Genomic DNA, 19113 nt, shown 5'->3' on the forward strand with positions numbered 1-19113 from the left:
TATATATATATATACACACAATTTTGTGTGTTATTTTAAATGGCTTATAAACACCTTCCATGCTGCAATTGTTTTCGTTCCAGCACACGATCTCAGATCAGGTCACTTGCTATGCAAGTACATCTCCGTAATATATATGTGTGTGTGTGTGTGTGTGTGTGTGTGTGTACCCCCATCATCGCTTGACAACTGATGTTGGTGTGTTTAGCAGTTCAGAAAAAAGTGACCGATAGAATAAGTACTAGGCTTACAAAGAATAAGTCCTGGGGTTGATGTGTTCGACTAAAGGTGGTGCTCCAGCATGGCTGCAGTCAAATGACTGAAATAAAAGAATATAATTCCTAATATCTTCATCATCATCATCATCGTTTAATATCCGCCTTCCATGCTAGCATATAATAGGATTTTTTAAAAGCATCAAATGCCTATCTTATTCTAATGGGCCTCCAATAGCCATCAAAGGGGTCCTTAGGCAAACCACTGATCTAGATAATCTACTTCAACAATTTGCAGTAGGAACTAGTAAACAGACAGACAGACAGTTATTTATTTGAAATCTCTTATTGGGTCATGGACAGCTAGAGCTAGATTTGTTATGGATAGAACTACTATTTTGACAATGGTAGGAAGAGCTTCCAGTGCATCTCTTCTTGCTACTGACAAGATAATAATTGATCAGAGCATGTTTTTTCCAGTGTAGAGTGGGGATAGATGGCTCTGAGCTGTTATCAAGAAGGTATTTTTAATATGTTGAAAATGTTAGACTGTGAGCGAAAAACAATATTAGCTAACAGTTTTAATTATCTCAGTGAGCTCAAATCTTGTTGAGGTCAGCTCTGCTTTTTCATCCTTTTAGGGTTGATAAAATAAAGTACTATTCAAGTACCAGGGTTGATATAATTCCTTCAGAATTGTTGGTCTTGTACCAAAATTCAAATTATTTCAATAAGTATGGGATTCAATGCCAGGTGTGTTTTGGTTTTATTATGACTGCATTAACTAAGTAAAGACATGTCAAAGTAGAGATGGAAGAAGTCTTAAATAAACCTATAAGATTGTACACTACTTAGCATAGAAAAATATTTAAGGAATGAAGGAATCCACATAGAAGTTTGAAAAGTGTGTGTTTTATCACTTTGGAGTCTATACATGGTTGAGAAGTTCACTTCACAATCAACGGATCCTTGGTTCGATCCCACCGCATATCACTTTGGGCAGATGACTTCTTCTTACCTTAGTCTTATGTCACTGAATAACTGCTGGTGAAAATAGATATACAGACTCTGGATTTCATCTTTAATTCCAAGGGCCAAGTGCACACATAGTTACACTGATTCTGCCAGAGAATTAGTCGAAGAGTACAAGTACCTATGGAATATACACCTACGTAATAATTCAAAGAGTATGTAGTGCCATTGATCAAGCAACTGGAATATTCACCATCAAACAAAAGTTCTTTACATATATTTGTTTTTTTTAATTCAATTCAGCAGACAAAATTTTTATTTCTTTGATAAGGCAGTAGCATGACAGACAGAGCATGAGATAGTATTTAGATATTGTTTAAACACTCTACTTGATTCCAATCATGACCATCCTGTCTTTTTTTTTTTTTTGTTTTGGAGTATGCCTATGACTACATTATCCAAAGTATCCATTTCTTGTTTTAAAGCAGTAGGGTGCAATTTGAGAGAGGTTTGACTCCTATTTCTAGTAGGTCAAGCAACCAAACTGAGAACCTTTCATTGCAGTGTTTAGTTTTGCCCATTTACATTCTAAATTCACATCTTGCCAATATTGATATCTTTCTTCCATTCTCACCACAATAAAATAACTACTGGCATTTATTGGAAATCAATCAGTTCAGTTGGAAATCAATCAATATGTTGCCACTTTCCCATAATTTGTGGCCATGTGGCAATCAATATATACTAAGCAATTACTATTTATCTTTGGTTTTACACTGGTTGATATCTTTTAGCTACAGCTGTTGGCAGATTCTATTACTGAACTCATACAAAATCAATTATTAAATATAAAACTAAATTGCATAATGATTAAGAAACTACTGTAATATCAACAAATAAGTGCATAAACTTATGAATGCTACAAAGATGTGGTTCATTATATAAATGCTGAAAGTGTTCTATGCAGATGCTGACAAATGTTGAAGTTTTAAGCAAAGACCACCAAAAAGGAGACACAGTTCAGTTAGTTGGACATAAGGCACTATGGTGACAACTGGAGAAAAGGCTGTGTGGGAAAGGAGGACACCTAGGCATGACACCCAACTCACTTGCACAATGTTTTCATTGTTCAGTTCGTAAGGGGGGGGGCATTTTACATTTTTATCATGATCATTGTCTTTTCTGTCCATCACCTGAAATATATATCCCTTTTGTTCATTTTGCCTCAAAACAACCTTCCTTGTCTTAATTTGGCTTTGGTTGTTATTAAAATGATTACTAGCTAATTACTGGAGGTGTTGAAAGATTCTTGGGCAGGATGTCTACCTATCCAACATATGGTTTAGTAGTTTTGCACTGTCACCTGATCCTTAGATGTTTTTAGCTGAATTTTTTGTTTCCAGTATTCAGGTATTCACTTGTATGCTTTGCCACAGGTACTCAGGTTAGATCTTAACGATTTTGATGGGATGGGGTGTGAAGGTTATGGGTGCTGTCCTTCTGGTTCTGATGTATAGATAAAAAAAAGTCACATATAACATAAGAGTGGTGGAATCGGTCCAAATTTCACTGTCTTTCAAGAACAGCTGCAGAAATAGTTTTTGTTAAGATATTATTGTCTACAGACAACTGACTTAGCATTTAAACCAGCCATACCTGACCCAGAATATCCTACTTGTTTTATATTCAAAACTGACATGATCCAACCTCTCATACATATTCTACAATGTCATTCAAAAAATAAACAATCACCTCATTGAAATCTCAAAGCTATGAGATAATGCATGATTAATTCAAACCAATGTGAATAAAAAAAGTATCACATTTCAAAAAGTAATTTGAATGCCAAAGGGTTAAATGCTGATCATTCAGCCATATATTTTTATTTAGAACCATTTTTTAATTATATATTCATGAGAGAATAATTTCTTGAGCTTCTCCATGTATGATAGGAAACTTCATTAAGAAATATCTGCAGTTATCAATTTTAAGTGTAAAAAGTATGGAATCTAAAGATGAAAGTTATTACACAAATTGATGTTTTATAAGCCAGTAAATATGACAACTTAAATATTAGTTTTCTGTATTATTTTCTTCTTTTAGCTTGTAAATGGCCATACTTTGTTTGACTATAATGTTGGCCTCAATGACCTCATTCAGTTGATGATACGGCAGAAAATCCCAGTAGCACCTGTACAGAAAGATGAACCAAAACCAATTGAATATGAGAGTGAAGAGAATTCTAACTCTTCAGATAAGGAAAATAAAATGGTAAGTTATATTTCGAATTTGTCTTCTCAAGAGCTTTCAATTCCTTTCTTTTCATCATTAAATAATTGTTGCTTTTCATTTCTAAACAGCACATGTATTTTCAATTGACAATTTTTTCATGAAAATATTCCCTTGGGAGGAAGAACATACCATACTTAGTCGTAGTAGTCACACCACAGTTTTTTTTTACCGATTAAAATCAAGTATAAAATAGTGTAGTTTATACATGAGTAAATACAGTGTACTCACACGCAATCATCATTTAGCGTTGGTTTTCCGATGCTGGCATGAGTTGGATGATTTGATCTGCAAGATCGCACCGAGTTCCAATGTATATTACTGTTTTTAGATCTGCTTCTCTTTCCTCACAGTAGGTTGTAATTCTTTGTATTGCAGTATGCTAACATGAGGATGGATGGTGAAGTCAGCAAGGATTAAGTTGCTGCTTTATATCTTGTTGAAATACTTGACTCCAGATGCCCAAGTTCACCTACATTTATGCAGGTATTATGAGGATGTATAATTACCACTGTAAACAGTTGTTTTTTTTAGCCACAGGCTAGCACTAGCTGAGTAGACATGATCAAAAGCGATCCTGTCCTTATTGGACATTGTGTATCTAGTTAAGACTACATAATCCAAATTGTCCTTCAAGATAGTAAGGTGTAGTTTGAGGGAAATCTGGCTACTGTTTCTGCTGTATCTAGGGACCATATAGAGGTTCATGAGTGATTTATTGGTTTCTTGTGCTAAATTTAATTCTTGCTACATAAAAAGTAGTAGATTAGCATCCTATCCAGGGAGATTTTTCTCTCTCATCTCTAAGCTTCAGAAACTAAAGCTAAGTAGTGGCTATGTACAGTGTTTCAAAAGTCACTGATGGGTTTCAATTTTTAATAACTTTCTTTACTAATAAATGCATGAAATTTTGATACAATATAAAGGACGTAATGCAAATTAATATGCACAAATCAAATTTTGCAACACCACTACATCACATATGAAAAATGACATCGCTTAAATGGCAGCCATTTTCGGTTTCGCACGCCCGTGCACTTTCCAAAACTTGCGTTATAACGCCCTTAAGAGTTTCAGACCCCACTTCTTTGATTTCTCTATCGATATTCTCTTTCAGTTGCACCAGGGTCTCCGGTTTGTTGACATAAACCCTCTCCTCCAGGTATCCACACAAGAAAAAATCTGGGCTAAAGTCTTGGGAATGTGAAAACCATTCAAAGTAGACCTCATACACGGTTCCGGCAAGATGGGGCAACTACTCATACTGCAAGAGAATGCAGTTGTTATGGTAGTGCTTTGGAGAGAGAATAATCTCCCGCTACGGCAATGGGAGCTGGCCTTCACGTTCCCCAGACTTGACTAGCTTGGATTTTTTCTTGTGGGCGATGTTATTTTTCATATATGATGTAGTGGTGTTGCAAAATTTGACTTGTGCATATTAATTTCCATTATGTCTTTTATGTTGTATCAACATTTCTTGCATTGATTTGTAAAGATAAGAAAGTTATTAAGAATTGAAACCTATCAGTGAAACACCCTGTAGTTCTATGGGAATATAGAAAGGAAAGGGTATATAACATACTGCTTAATGTTTTGATACATAAACGCACGTGAAGGACATTCCTCAAGTACAAACAAAAATCGACAATTTGAAGCAAGTCTGCATTTCATAGTAAAATGTCAGATCGAGCTGTTGTTATCTCCCCTTATTGAAGTTAGCCCCCGATTATAAAGTTTGTATGTAAGCAGTACTTATCGCCTGGTACATCTATACATCTTTACTTGATTTGTCTGAAATAGGAGGAAATATGAGTGAGCATCTGATACAAATAGCAAAATATTATACATAACTAAAATAGATTATCCCCATTTAGTGATTATTTCATCTGTGGGTATGTAATATTGAGTATCAACTTGTTTACAGTCAATTTTTGTTTAAAAATAATTGTTTCTTCTCCCTTAGTGTTTCTTATTAGCTTTACTGATAATAGAGAACTGTAATGAGTAAAATGTAACACTTTAAATTTATAGATATATTAAGAATTACATAAAAATAACAACATTGAATTAGTAAAATGGTGTATGGACACATCCCTTGAAAACTCAGAAATCCAAATTTTTATTTGCACAAACGCATGCACGCACGCACGCACGCACGCACACACACACACACACACACACACACACACACACACACACACACACACACACACACACACACACACACACACACACATTTATTACTACAAAAACAGTTAACCAAGTGAGCTAAAATTTATCAGGTGAAACAATGTAATAATTTTTGATATTGGTTGATACACTGTAAATTAGGGAGAGAGAGAGAGAGACAATGGACCTAATACAATTACCAATGCTTATTCTATGGATCCCTGAAGCCTTAAAGTTAAAATTAACTCTAGCACAATTCAAATAAAAACCATACAGTGTTTGCATTCTACCATTTTGGCCATCCCACTCTGAAGAAAAATCAAATTGAAGTTCAAGAACTGGAGTGTGAGTGAAAGATGGCTGGAATATTGGGGGGTGCTCTGATATATTTAACCCTTTAGTCTTTAAACTGGCTATATTCGGGCCTTTTTTTTTTCCCCCCCCTCGTTTTATGTTTAAACTGGCCAGCTCTGACCTCTCACACCTAATTAACAACATCAATGGAAAAATCAACAGTCACATCATTGAATTTTCAAAGCTAGAAGATAATGCATGATTGATTCATATCAATGAGATTAAATATGTATTAGAATTATTTTTAATGTCAGTTATATTTTATTGTATGAGCTTCACCTTTCATTTCTTTGCAAATGTTATACATTTACAAATTAGAGTTCAGTTGATATTATTCACTAATTCACAGATTTATATACTTTTAATCCTTTCCAGAATAAAGTTCAGTTTTCCTTTTTTGGATTTTGTAAACCTCATAAAGTTTATATGCTTAGTTGTAAATTTCTAAATCTGTCAAACTATCCATTTTGAAAAACTGTTAGGTTTTAAACTCTACTGCCCAGACCAGTGGTTCTCAACCAGAGTCCATATAAGGTTTTGTTGTTAAAATTTACGTCCAATAAATTGCTCATATTTCTACAATATATTTTTATTTTTTTATACAATTCCTTATAATATTTGATCATAAAAATATAATAATAGAATTATTTAAAACATTGAATGGGTATGGAGGTCCAGTAGAATAAATTAGGAATCAAAGGGGTCCATAGGCCAAAAAATGGTTGAGGGCCACTGACCAAGACTGTGGCAGTTTTTATCAGAGTGTCGTCTGCTGCAGGCAATTGGGTTAAGAATAACTTTCTCCCACCACCCTTAGAGCACCTGAAAATTGCCGTAGGCATGCAGTAATTGAATAAATAAAGATGAACCAAATGGCACGTCATTTTGTCAACAAAGACTTGTTTAAAAATAATTTTTGGACATCTGTAGAAGAAAATATTGTCCTTATTATACATTAGAGGCATCACTAAGAAAAAAAACAAACTTTTCATAAATGACAGCATTTTAACATATTTAAATATTTACATGTTAGAGCAGATATTTTTATCATTAAATTCACAGTAGCAAGATAATTACCCAGGGGGCTGCAGCAGAATTTGAAATTGTAGCAGTTTAGTATCTCAGAATTTAGAACAGTATATTTATTTATTTACATTTTCAATCTTTCTTTTTTTTATTAGCCTGAATCCTGTCTTCCAGCAGCTAAAGCTTCTACATCTGGACAGTTGTCTGGTGAAACAGAAGATATTTCAGATAGTATTTATAAAGTATGTATTTTTTTTTATGAAAGATGTTAACTTATTTTTTAGTTAAATTGAAAATTATGTACTGAGTTAATGTTGATGTTAAATTTTGATACAATTGACCCAAGATGTAAACTTTCTCTTAAGTTACCAGTGAAAATCAGTTATATTTAGATAAAACATTTTTCCTTGGTTCTTATGGAGATAAAATGCTATGTTTTTGTGCTAATTATGAAGAATCAATTTTATAATTGCTAAAGAATTCCAGCAATTTTCATCTTCAGTTGGGGGTTCTCTAGACCAAGTTTTCATTAAAATTGTGACTTGTATATGAAGTTAAGTAATCTAATGTCAAAACGTGATGTCAAATCATGATTGCAACCAGTTTCTAGAACACATTGTAGTATATGGGTGCAGTCGTTTGGAATAAATTAATCTTACTTTTCATTGTATGAAAACTAATCTAGGAACTGAGAATGAAATGTAGAATCAATGAGGATGATTCTACAAAAGTTGAAGAATCACTGCTTTATCTTCTATGGAAGCTCTAATATTTTCAGTGCTTTCTGTTGTGAATTATTTAACCCCTTTGAGACACATTTTGGTATGTTTAGCCAAAAAGACCAAAATTTTTTCTATTGAGATACATCTACTGAAAAACGATCTCTGATTAACTATTACACTTCAAAACAAACCATTCACAACATTTGTTCCACTGGGCTGATGGATTGACCTCAAAGCCCTTTCAGCTTGTGTCACAGGCTGAGTCAGCCTAAGTGTCCCAAAAAGGTTAAAGTGGCTCATAATAAAAAATCTCCTGTTTTACAATTGATAGCAAATTTGTTAAACCTTCCCACTAGTCTGTCTTTTAAATGTGATGTTCATGAGCTTTCTTGTTAGCTTTGAAAATAATGTGATATTTGTTTTTTGTGTTATTCATTTACAGATAGGTGACATTATTGATGGCAGGGACCCAACAATGGGAGCTTGGTTCGAGGCAAAAATTGTTAAAATAATTCCAAAACTTTGTACAAATGCCCGAAAGGGTAGTGACTCTACTGCCACCCCATTGCAAGAGGTGGTCAATTCAGATAATAAAAATGAATGTAGCAGGGATAGAATTGAGGGTTGTGCAAATGATATTGGCAGGACAGATACAGAAAATATACTGGATACACGAATCAGCAATGAAGAGTGCAATGCTTCCACAGGTTTGTCTCATGAAAATGCTGATAAAAACAAACAAATTCATTCAAATTCAACAGATAGTAAGCTGTCTGAAAAAGGTACTATTGTTGATGAAAATGCTAACCATTGTGACAGTTTACCTGTAATGGACACACAAACAGACTCTAAACTCAGTGATGTCCAATGGAAAGAAAAACTGTTGAAAGATGTTCCCAAAACCAATGATGGATTTATTTATTCCATTGTTTTTGATGGGTGAGTATTACTTTATTCACGTAATTTTTGATTTATCATAAATTACGGCACTGCCATATTTGTGACAGTATTTGTTTTACTTCTTCAGTCTTTAGACTGTGGCCATGTCAGGGCATCACCTTCAAGAGTTTTATTCAAACGAATTGGCCCCAGTACTTATTGGTTTTTTTTTTTTTTTTAGCCTGGTACTTATTCTATCAGTCTTTTTTGCTGAACCACTAAGTTAGAGGGATGTAAAACACCAACAATAGTTGTCAAACAGTTTGGGTAAGCAAAGATACACAAGCTTGTGTGTGTCTGTGTATGTGTAAAATAGGCTTCTTTCAGTTTCCGTCTACCAAATCCACTCACAAGACTTTGGTTGACCCAAGGTTATAAGTAGAGGACACTTGCCCAAGTGGGACTAACCCAGAATCATGTGGTTTGGGAGCAAACTTCTTACCACACAGCCACACCTGCACCAAAACAATATTATATATTCTTTCGAAATTTAATTCAGGTATATAATATTAAGCCTATAGCACTTTGGTTTTAACATTTATTTAATTTGAAACTTATTTATCTGTTATATTAGTGCTAATGGTGAATTTCTGTGGTGTAATAAGTCTGTCAAGCTGTGGAAAAGAGGCGACAAAAAGAGTGAGAGAGAGAGGTAGATTCAAATGAGTGCCATTAGCAAGTGTGCACACACATAAATGCTCTTGTCGTTTCAAACAATTAGCTGTTTGTGAGAGAAAGTCATGCCATTAGTGTTCATCTGAGTGGGAACTAAAAGAAAAATATTGCTTTCCTCAAGTAATGAGTAAAATATTCCATTTTGGTAATTCAGTCTTTTGTTTAATTTATTCAGTATATTTTGTTGTGCTGTATGTATTTGTGTGTATATATATATATATACATATATAATATATGCTTAAACATGAAATTGTCATATTGATCATCAATATTTAGTGGGGTTTTTTTCCCCCCTAATTATCCATGGGGTCAGCTTCTTTATTTGAGAATATTAGGGAGTTTTTCTACTGAGATCATGTTTCAAAACTTCTTTCCAGAACTCCACCATAACCCCTTTTTTTCTCCTTTCTTTAATAGTTTTTGTGTACTTCATTTTTACAATCATTTTTCTGTGTCAACATAATCAGTCATACAGGTTTGCAATATATAAGCTATTCATTCATTTTAGACCTTCAACCTATCAGCAGGCACCTTACTGCATTTTGTGGTAGTTTATCAAGTTCTGGTACTTTTACTTTTTGTATGTCTTTACTGATGTGTGATGATATGTTTATCTTACATTAGCATTTGTTAGAGAACCTCTGTTATTTAGTTTAAAGCCTGCACATGGCATCTTCAGTTTTCATGAGCAAAACAAAGTATAACAGACTAGATACCTCTATCACACCAGCAATAATAAAGTTAATTTTTCAGGCATGGATCCTTCTCTGAATGAAACAAAAAGCAAAATATCAGTAGAAGAGTTATCTTTCTTGAGCTTAGAGTCTTAACTTTTGAGCCATAAAATTTTAACAAAGGAAGTCATTGATAGCTAATTCTGTTGGGTAATAGCTATTTATTTGGATTAGCATAGTGAGATATCTTCTAACCATTCTGATGAAGGTTGTTTCTCAACTGGTTAATTGGAATGAAATATTTTGTATATTGGATTGGGTGTTTGACTTTCAAATCAAAGATTGTATGTTGAAGTCTCATTGTCATTTCACATACTTGTATGGTTGTGGTTACGAAGTTTGCTTTGCAACCATGTTGTTTCAAGTTCAGTCCTATTGTGTGATACCTTGGGCAAATGTAGCTATAGCCCTGGGCCAACCAATGCCTCGTGAGTGAATTTAGGTGGAAATAAACGTAAGGAAGGCTGTCGTATATAAATATCTACATGCGTTTATGTTTGTTCCCTCTACTGCTGGTTGATTTACATCTCCGTAACCTAGCAGTTTTGCAAAAGAGATGGATCAAATAAGTACCAAACTATAAAGTCCTGGGGTCAGTTTGATTGACTAAGCCCTTTGAGGTAGTTTCTCAGCATAGCCTCATTCCAACGACTGAAACAAGTGAAAGATAAAGATATATTTATTGTTGTTTCAACTACATTTGATTTATTGTGCCTTAGATTTTTCCTATGTGTACATATGTGTGTATCTGTACACCTTATCTCCTCATAATAGCAGAAAACAGGAAACCACTGATTTCTACATGTGTTTTTATTATAATGATATAATTAACTGTCCTTTATATACTGTTAATATCTTGATTGTATGAGTGGTGTGTTTCTGTTATATATATATATATATATATATATATATATATATATATATGTGTGTGTGTGTGTGTGTGTACACCCACACACACAGATTTCATTCAGAGTGAAACTTATTGTGTTATTTCAGAAAATAAGGTATTGCTATATTTTATTGATGATGATCTTGCGATTGATTTATGCATTAGAAATATTCCGATACATTTCAGCTATGAAGAGGATGAACCAGTTGAGTTGGACAGCAATCAAATTCGACCACGTGCTCGCCACATCATTAAGTTCAAAGACATAACAGTTGGACAGAAAGTAATGGCAAACTATAATTATGATTCCCCTGAACAGCGAGGTTATTGGTATGATTGCATTGTCTCATCCAAAAGGGATACTCGTACTATAAAGGAACTTTATGGTACTGCTTTCATTGGGTAAGAATATTTGCTTTGTTTTAAGTTATGGGGTTCTATTTAAAATACACAAACACATACATATATTTCATGGTATTGACCAGATTCTTTGAAGTTGTAATACACCACTGGTCACAAAGTGCTCCACATTGTTTTAGCCTTTGAATAATGACACCCCTGTGACTAGGCAAGCAGACCAACATTCCCTCTGGTCGGAAGACTATTCCACTGAAGTTGAGTGAACCAGAACAGCATGAAATGAAATGGATTTGTTTAGGCACATAAAGTACTGCCTAGTCTGGGAATCAAACCTGTAATCTAGCAATCTTGAGTGCAACACCCTAACCACTAGGCCATGTCTTTTCACACACACACACACATACGCATGTGCGACAGTGACTTCAAAGTTTCAGCTTGCTTGCTTTCAATTAGTTGAAAAAATAATGATGATGAAATCAATTATAGTTTCTATGTCCACTTTTCCATGCTTGCATCAATGAAAAGGAATCTTTGAAGCAGATTTTCTATGGCTGGATGGCTTTCCTGTCATGATCCCCTCACTTGTTTCTAGGCAAACTAATATTTCCCCTGTGGCCTGGCATTTTGCTTGCACAGAAGATGAAGACAGGAAGTGAATGATGTTCATTTACAACTCTAATGTAATACCCAGACAAGAAGATATACACAGGCATTTTCAACAAGTTTTTTTAGCTTCCACTCATAAGGCTATGGTCAGTTTGAAGCTATAATAGAAGACACCCAAAGTGCTGTGCAGTGGGGACTGATCCCAAAAGCACATGGTTGGGAAGCAAGCTTCTTGATCACATAGCCATACCTGTGCCTAACGCTGGAACAAAAAAAGCATTTCAAAAAATTATTTTAGAAACTGAATATGCTGTTTATTGGTTAATCATAGCAGCATTTTTACCCAATTAGGTTGATGTGATTATTTCACATTATTGAATTTGGTTACGTGAAACATTTTTTTTTTTGTGTTTCTCATAGAAAGCAGTAGACTAATACATTCTCTTTATAACAAACCTTGAGCTATGTGCATTAAACCTTAATCACATTTATCTCACTTTAGGACACTATCAAGATTTTGATACCCCCACCCCATCTTTTTATAAGAACCATATTGCTTCATATTATTTAAGAAATGTATTGATTTCCTTTCATTTAATTTTTCAGAGTAGACTTGACACCTTTAGAGAATTGTCACCTTCTATTCCGTGATGAAATATTTGCTATTGAGTCTGCCGGCATGCAAATGAATGAGTCTCATTTGCTAACGAATCCAGAAGCTTCTCCTGCTAAACGTTTGTACTTTTTACCATTACCAGTCAGTTTTCCATTCACTTAATCCCTAAAAATTTCCTTCTTCCTGTATATTTTCTGTTTTATATCATTTGACCATTCCTTGTTATTTCAGGATTGAACAAACCTGAATGTGATTACTGCAATGACAACCCACGCCGAAAGTGTCGACATTGTGCCTGCAGTGTGTGTGGGGGCAAGAATAATCCTGAAAGACAAATCCTTTGTGATGAATGTGACATGGCGTACCATATAGATTGCTTGAAGCCACCATTAGAAAAGATACCTGATGAGGACGAGTGGTCAGTATTACTTTTGTTGTTTATAAATACATTTTCTGTGTAAGTGTGTATCATCATTATTTTCACATCCACTTTTCCGTGTTTGCATGGGTTAGATAGAATCGAGACAGATTCTCTGAGGTTTGACATATTTACATAAAAGATTGGAAACAAAGCACTGTGTAACAGTGACATTCATTTATGTCAACAATGTGATGCCAAGAGATGGAGACAAAACATACACATATTTGACAGACTTCTTTCAGTTTCTGTCTGCCAAATCCATTCTAGGTTTTGGTTATCCTGGAGCTGTATTAGAAGTCACTTGCCTAAGGTGCTATACAGTGGGACTGAACTTGAAACTACATGTTTGGCAAGTGAACTTCCTTTTCTATGCTTGCAATGGTTGAAAGGAGTCTGAGGCAGATTTTCTATGTCTAGATGCCCTTCCTGTTGCCAACATTTAACTACTTCCAAGCAAGATATTTCCCCCAAAGCCATTAGCTGACATGTTTTCACAGAATGCTGGATACTAATGGCTCTGCTTGTATGACTGAAACTCAATTACAATTACCATGTGATGTCAAGACAGGTGTATTCAAAAACAGATGCATGTATGCAGAGAGAGAGAGAGAGAGAGAGATAGGCAGAAGCTTCCTTCAGAATCTGTTTACAAAATCATGAGTCATATGTTTGTATATATATATATATATCAAATAGATGAAATGCTGAAAATTGTTCTACAGGTACTGCCCAGAGTGCAAGGTTGACGATGGAACTGTAGTTAAAGCAGGAGAACGACTAAAGGAAAGCAAGAAAAGAGCGAAAATGCCTTCAGCAAAAAACACCAGCACACGGGATTGGGGTAAAGTAAGTATACTTGTACAAGTTTTTAATGTTTAGAAAAGATAGAAACGTTAATCTTTGGATTACTTGTAGTTAAAATTGAACTATATCATAATTTGTTATATGGTTCCAATAAACGAAGCTTTCTGTTACCTCATTGGCTTAAGAAGAAAGCAAAATGAATTATTAATATACAGGTTTCAAATTGTGGCACAAGGCCAGCAATTTTGGGAGAAGGGTTAAGTTGATTACATGGAACCCAGTGCTCAACTGGTACTTATTTTATCGATCCTGAAAGAATGATAGGCAAAGTTGACCACAGTGGAATTTGAACCCAGACTGACAAAATACTGCTAAGCATTTTGCCTGGTGTGCTAACGGTTCTGCTAGCTCACCACCTTAAATGAATTATTAATATATTAATATGGGTTTCTGTTAATTTGTAAATGAATATAAAATATGTTTGTTTTAACCTTATTCACAGTCAATGGAGATACAGTTAATTTTGTTCAGTTTCTCTCCTTGAATCTATTCTACTGTCTCTGGACAATTGAATTCTAGTAATATATTGTCTTTAGTAGATTTGCAATTTGCTTGCATTTACAAAATAGTGACTTAGTTCTCCAAAATCATTGTTTATTTTTATTATGTGTGTAATTTTCAGGGAATGGCATGTGTTGGTCGGCAGAAAGAATGTACACTGGTCCCTCCAGATCATTTTGGTGTTATTCCTGGTGTACCTGTTGGAACAACATGGAAATTTAGAGTTCAGGTAAATATGTGAAAAAGCATCATTTTTAAGAAGAGATTGTCAATCTGTCATTTAAATGTTTCTGACAGAATATGTTTTCTTTTTTTAGTTTTAGTTTATACCAATAGCTATTACCACTAAGAAGTAAAGTTTCTTCCAAACTGAGTCCTCCTTCTCTCTCTGCTGTGATTACAATGGACTCAATGCTAAAATATCCTAAAGCCTTTTTGATACCAACCCATCTGAGAACATTCCTGGTTCTATGATACAAACTTCTGTTTTTAAAAGATTTAAATTAAAACCTTCCCTCAGAATTTCATGTTAATTTAGGTTTTAAAAAAAAGCAGCTTAACGAAATTAATTTACTACATTTATTAATTTCAAAATTAATTGAAACATTAGCAGTTTATTTTTTCAAAAATATGGTAACAAAAGTGTTAAATAGTACTTGTTCAGTAATTTTATTATATATATCTTTGGAAGTCCAATATTTTACTAAATTTTGTTGCATTTTTTGGTAATTTTTTGGCATTATTTAACCTTTTTATTACCATATTTCTTTTGAAATATTGTCTTTGTTTCAATTAATTTTGTAGATCGTTTAACATAGGGTATTTGTGTCAGAATTAGGGACCATCGAACATATCCTTTGAAAAGTACTGGAGCTGTTTTAATCAAATATACTTATTATCTAAGTCCTTTTTGTCTATTTCAAAAGTGATTATTTTATGTGCAGAGTTTAAAATGTTGGAAACCTTTCTAGTCTATTCAGTGTAAAGGGAGATAAGACTATCACAACGTGAACTTTCAACATAAAACATTTAGATATCTGTGAACATTCTCTGAAAAACACAATGATGGTAATAGTTATGCTATATTTCTTTCAAGTATTTAAAAAGTATTTAAACTCTCAGATTTATGTGATTATTATAGGTGAATGTTGGTCTTTAATGTGTACCCTTCTCACTATCAAACATTGTGAATTTATAAAAATGATTCAAAACCAAGTTTAGGAAATTGCTTTGGCTATTTTATTAACTGTACTATCAAATATTTTGAACAAGACCCAAGAAGATGTAGGTGTAGTTGGACTAAACTGACCACTCCTGTATCCTGTATCCTTTTAATTTGTTAAAGAATAAAAGGAAATCACCCTCTCATGTAAAATATTTTGCTTTTTGTGAGGGTTCTTTTCTTCTTAAATGTAAGAATTGAAGATTTACCAACTCAATCTGTGGAATGGCAGAAACACTGTCCTAGTTAGTTAAGCAGGTAACTAGTAACATTTTTTATTAAGCATGTCACTCACAACCAAAGTCTAAAGACATCCCCCCCCCAGCCATCCCTAGTGGTTTACTAGCAGCTGTGTTGAATGTAATCTCATATCTGGAGTGTTCATTATTTTCTTTGATTTCTCTCCACTTCACCCCTTTATCATGTCCCTTTTTTTTCTTTTTCTTAGCCTTGTTTTTAATCTCAAGATTTATTTTTCAGGTCAGTGAAGCAGGAATTCACAGACCTCATGTTGCAGGCATCCATGGCCGTGAGGATGTGGGTGCATTTTCAATTGTACTTTCTGGAGGATATGAGGACGATGTAGTGAGTAGGCATCTTTGTTCTTGTTTCCATTTAAAGTAGGCGGCAGTTCTTTTTCACAACAGTAACCTGTTTACACCAGCTGCACCACATAAACACTCTCACTCTACTGTTTTACTCTCTCTCCTGCTTTTACTCGGCAGGCAGCCTGCCTCTGTTTTCTCTTCACGTTTTCGTTAGTCTTTCTTTCTCTCCTCTACATTCAAGGTAGTTGGATGCTCTTTCCTTAACTCTAGTCTTGTTTTTCTCTGGCTGTGTGGTTAAGAAATATGCTTCCCAACCATATGGTCTTGGGTTCAGTTCCACTACCTGGTACTTTGGGTAAGTGTCTGCTATTATAGCTCCAAGCTGATCTTGTAAATGGATTTGATAGACAAGAAACTGAAATAATTCCATCATTAGTGTGTCTTGTGTTTCATAGTTTTTACATCACACTATAGTTGTAAACAAGTGCCACTGTCATACAAGTGGTGTCCTTTCTTCCCAACCTGCAATGAAAATAGGTTTGGCTTGGAGAAAATATTACCTTTCTAGAAACAGGTGAATGTTGACAGCAGGAAGGGCATTTGGCTGTAGAAAATCTACCTCAACAAATTCTGCTGGCAAAGAACAGTTGCCCAACAAAACTATCCTACAGATTAGCAAGACAATTTGATTAAAAAAAAAATTTTTTTTTTCAATCTTTTCATGTGGAGTCTTTTTCATTTCTTTCTCATTTCATTCCTTTGCATATTTTTATGATTATGCAACTTTAAACTTATAGAGTTATCTAAACTATTTGTTTATTTCTAAGTAGGAGTTTTTATAACTGATTTTACTCAATAACACCAGCTGCAAAGCCATAAACAGGAGTGCCATCTATTTTTCTTCCTATTAAGTATGAAAAAAAAAAAAAAAAAAAAAAAAGAAATTATGTAGTAACCTCATTTCTATAATGAAATGCCTTTTAAATTTGTGGCTTAAATAGTACAATTGATTCGACATATAGAGATGTTCCACTTTCCTAACTTCTTATAAAATGGTTGTTGAAAAATGTGAAATATGTTGTCCTCTTGCTGATAAATTAGATAAGCTCTCTACTTTGAGGGTAATCTCAGGACAGTAGGACATAAGCAGAGTGTTAAAGATGTTGGCATGGAAGTCTATGATGCAGGCATGGAGGGGGAGGCGAAAGAGAGAGAGAGAGAGAGAGAGAGAATGCACCCACATGCATTTAGTTGAATAAATATTTTGTATATATTTTGTAATCAGTAGTTTGTTGTTCTGAAAATAAAATTTTGTGTAACAAAAGTTACCTGTACTGGTACCATGTAAAAAGCACCCAGTACACTCTGTAAAGTGGTTGGCATTAGAAAGGGCATCCAGCTGTGGAAACCTTGCCAAAATAGACAATTGGATCCTGGTACAGCTTTCTGGCTGGCCAGCTCTTGTCAAACCGTCCAACCCATACCAGTATGGAAAATGGATGTTAAATGATGATGATACATGTATCCACAAAATTAATTGTATGAAATATAGCACATAAATTGGTTTTAAATCTTTTTGCAACCCTTTGATTTTGGGTTCAGTTGTGCTGTGCATCACCTTGGACAAGTGTCTTCTGCTATAATCCTGGGTTAAGCAACACCTTGTGACTGAATTTGGTAGATGGGAACTGTGTGGAAGCCTGTTGTATATCATCGTCATCATTTAATGTCTGCTTTCCATGCTGGCATGGGTTGGATGGTTTGACTGGAGCTGGTCAGCTGAAGAACTACACTAGGTTCCATTTATCTGTTTTGGCATGGTTTCTGCAGCTGGATGCCTTTCCTAACCCCAACCACTTTATAGTATTTCTGTCACTCCCTCATTCACCTAAAAACCAATATTGGTTTGTTTACATCCCTATAACTTAGCACTTAGTCAAAAGAGACCAATGGAATCAGTGCCTGACATAAAATTAAGTACTGGGGGTCAATTTGTTTGACTGAACCTTTGAAGGCAATAATGCCTGAGATATGGCTGCAATCTAGTGATCGGAAGCAGTAAATGAAAAATCCTGAAATATGTATAGTCGTGTAAATGTCATTCACTTGTCATTCTTTGCTTTAAACTTTTAATATTATTAACAGGACAATGGCGATGATTTCACATACACAGGAAGTGGTGGCAGAGATCTGTCAGGGAACAAAAGAACTGCAGAGCAATCTTGTGATCAGACCTTAACTCGATATAACAAGTAAGTTTATAACCTTGTTTGCTCTGTATTGTAATTTATCAATATCTTAACAAACATCACTTCCATGTCTATCTTGATTTTTTTCTTTTTCTCTTTTGGCAATCAGGGCCCTTGCACGCAACTGCAATGCTCCATTGGATGATAAGAAAGGAACTGAAGCTAAAGACTGGCGTGCTGGTAAACCTGTACGTGTAGTGCGCAGTTGTAAAGGCCGCAAACATTCCAAATACGCTCCTCTAGAAGGCAATCGATATGATGGTATTTATAAGGCAAGTGATAGTTGAATTTTCTGAAATCTAACAATAGTTTGTGATTTTAACGTTAGCATTCAGATTACTTTGTCAAATGTAATGCTTATTTATTCATATTGTTTCGAATTTATTATACATAATGGCATTGTAGAGTAGGTCTGAGAGGCCTGACCTGGCCGGTTTGAACATATTACTAGTAGAATATTTGGGCCTGATATGGCCAGTTTGACTACTGAAGGATTAAAACCTATCAAAATTTCGTATTTATGTTCAAAACACCAGCTTGATAACCGTTTCAAATTTTGGCACAAAACCAGCAATTTCAGTGGGGTGGTAAGTCGATTACATCAACCCCAGTGCTCAACTGGTACTTATTTTATCAACCCTTAAGGGATGAAAGACAAAGTTGACCTTGGCAGAATTTGAACTCAGAATGTAAAGAGATGAATGAAATGCTGCTTCGCATTTTGCTTGGTGTGCTCATGATT

The 19113-nt window shown here is 34.6% G+C and overlaps 1 protein-coding gene across 2 annotated transcripts in view; it reads left to right on the forward strand.

The window, feature by feature from the left end:
* Window positions 1-19113, forward strand: part of LOC106874972 (E3 ubiquitin-protein ligase UHRF1) — a 53420-nt gene that overhangs the window by 27120 nt on the left and 7187 nt on the right. For both annotated transcript variants that reach the window (XM_014922901.2, XM_052969939.1), the window contains exons 2-12: window positions 3291-3458; window positions 7181-7267; window positions 8190-8686; window positions 11171-11386; window positions 12557-12684; window positions 12798-12984; window positions 13710-13833; window positions 14474-14581; window positions 16055-16159; window positions 18268-18374; window positions 18481-18643. In XM_014922901.2, the coding sequence (XP_014778387.1) occupies window positions 3291-3458; window positions 7181-7267; window positions 8190-8686; window positions 11171-11386; window positions 12557-12684; window positions 12798-12984; window positions 13710-13833; window positions 14474-14581; window positions 16055-16159; window positions 18268-18374; window positions 18481-18643 (1890 nt within the window). The remainder of the gene's footprint in view (window positions 1-3290; window positions 3459-7180; window positions 7268-8189; window positions 8687-11170; window positions 11387-12556; window positions 12685-12797; window positions 12985-13709; window positions 13834-14473; window positions 14582-16054; window positions 16160-18267; window positions 18375-18480; window positions 18644-19113) is intronic.

The sequence above is a fragment of the Octopus bimaculoides genome, chromosome 8, assembly GCF_001194135.2.
Source record: "Octopus bimaculoides isolate UCB-OBI-ISO-001 chromosome 8, ASM119413v2, whole genome shotgun sequence".
In the NCBI taxonomy this organism is placed as follows: Eukaryota; Metazoa; Mollusca; class Cephalopoda; order Octopoda; family Octopodidae; genus Octopus; species Octopus bimaculoides.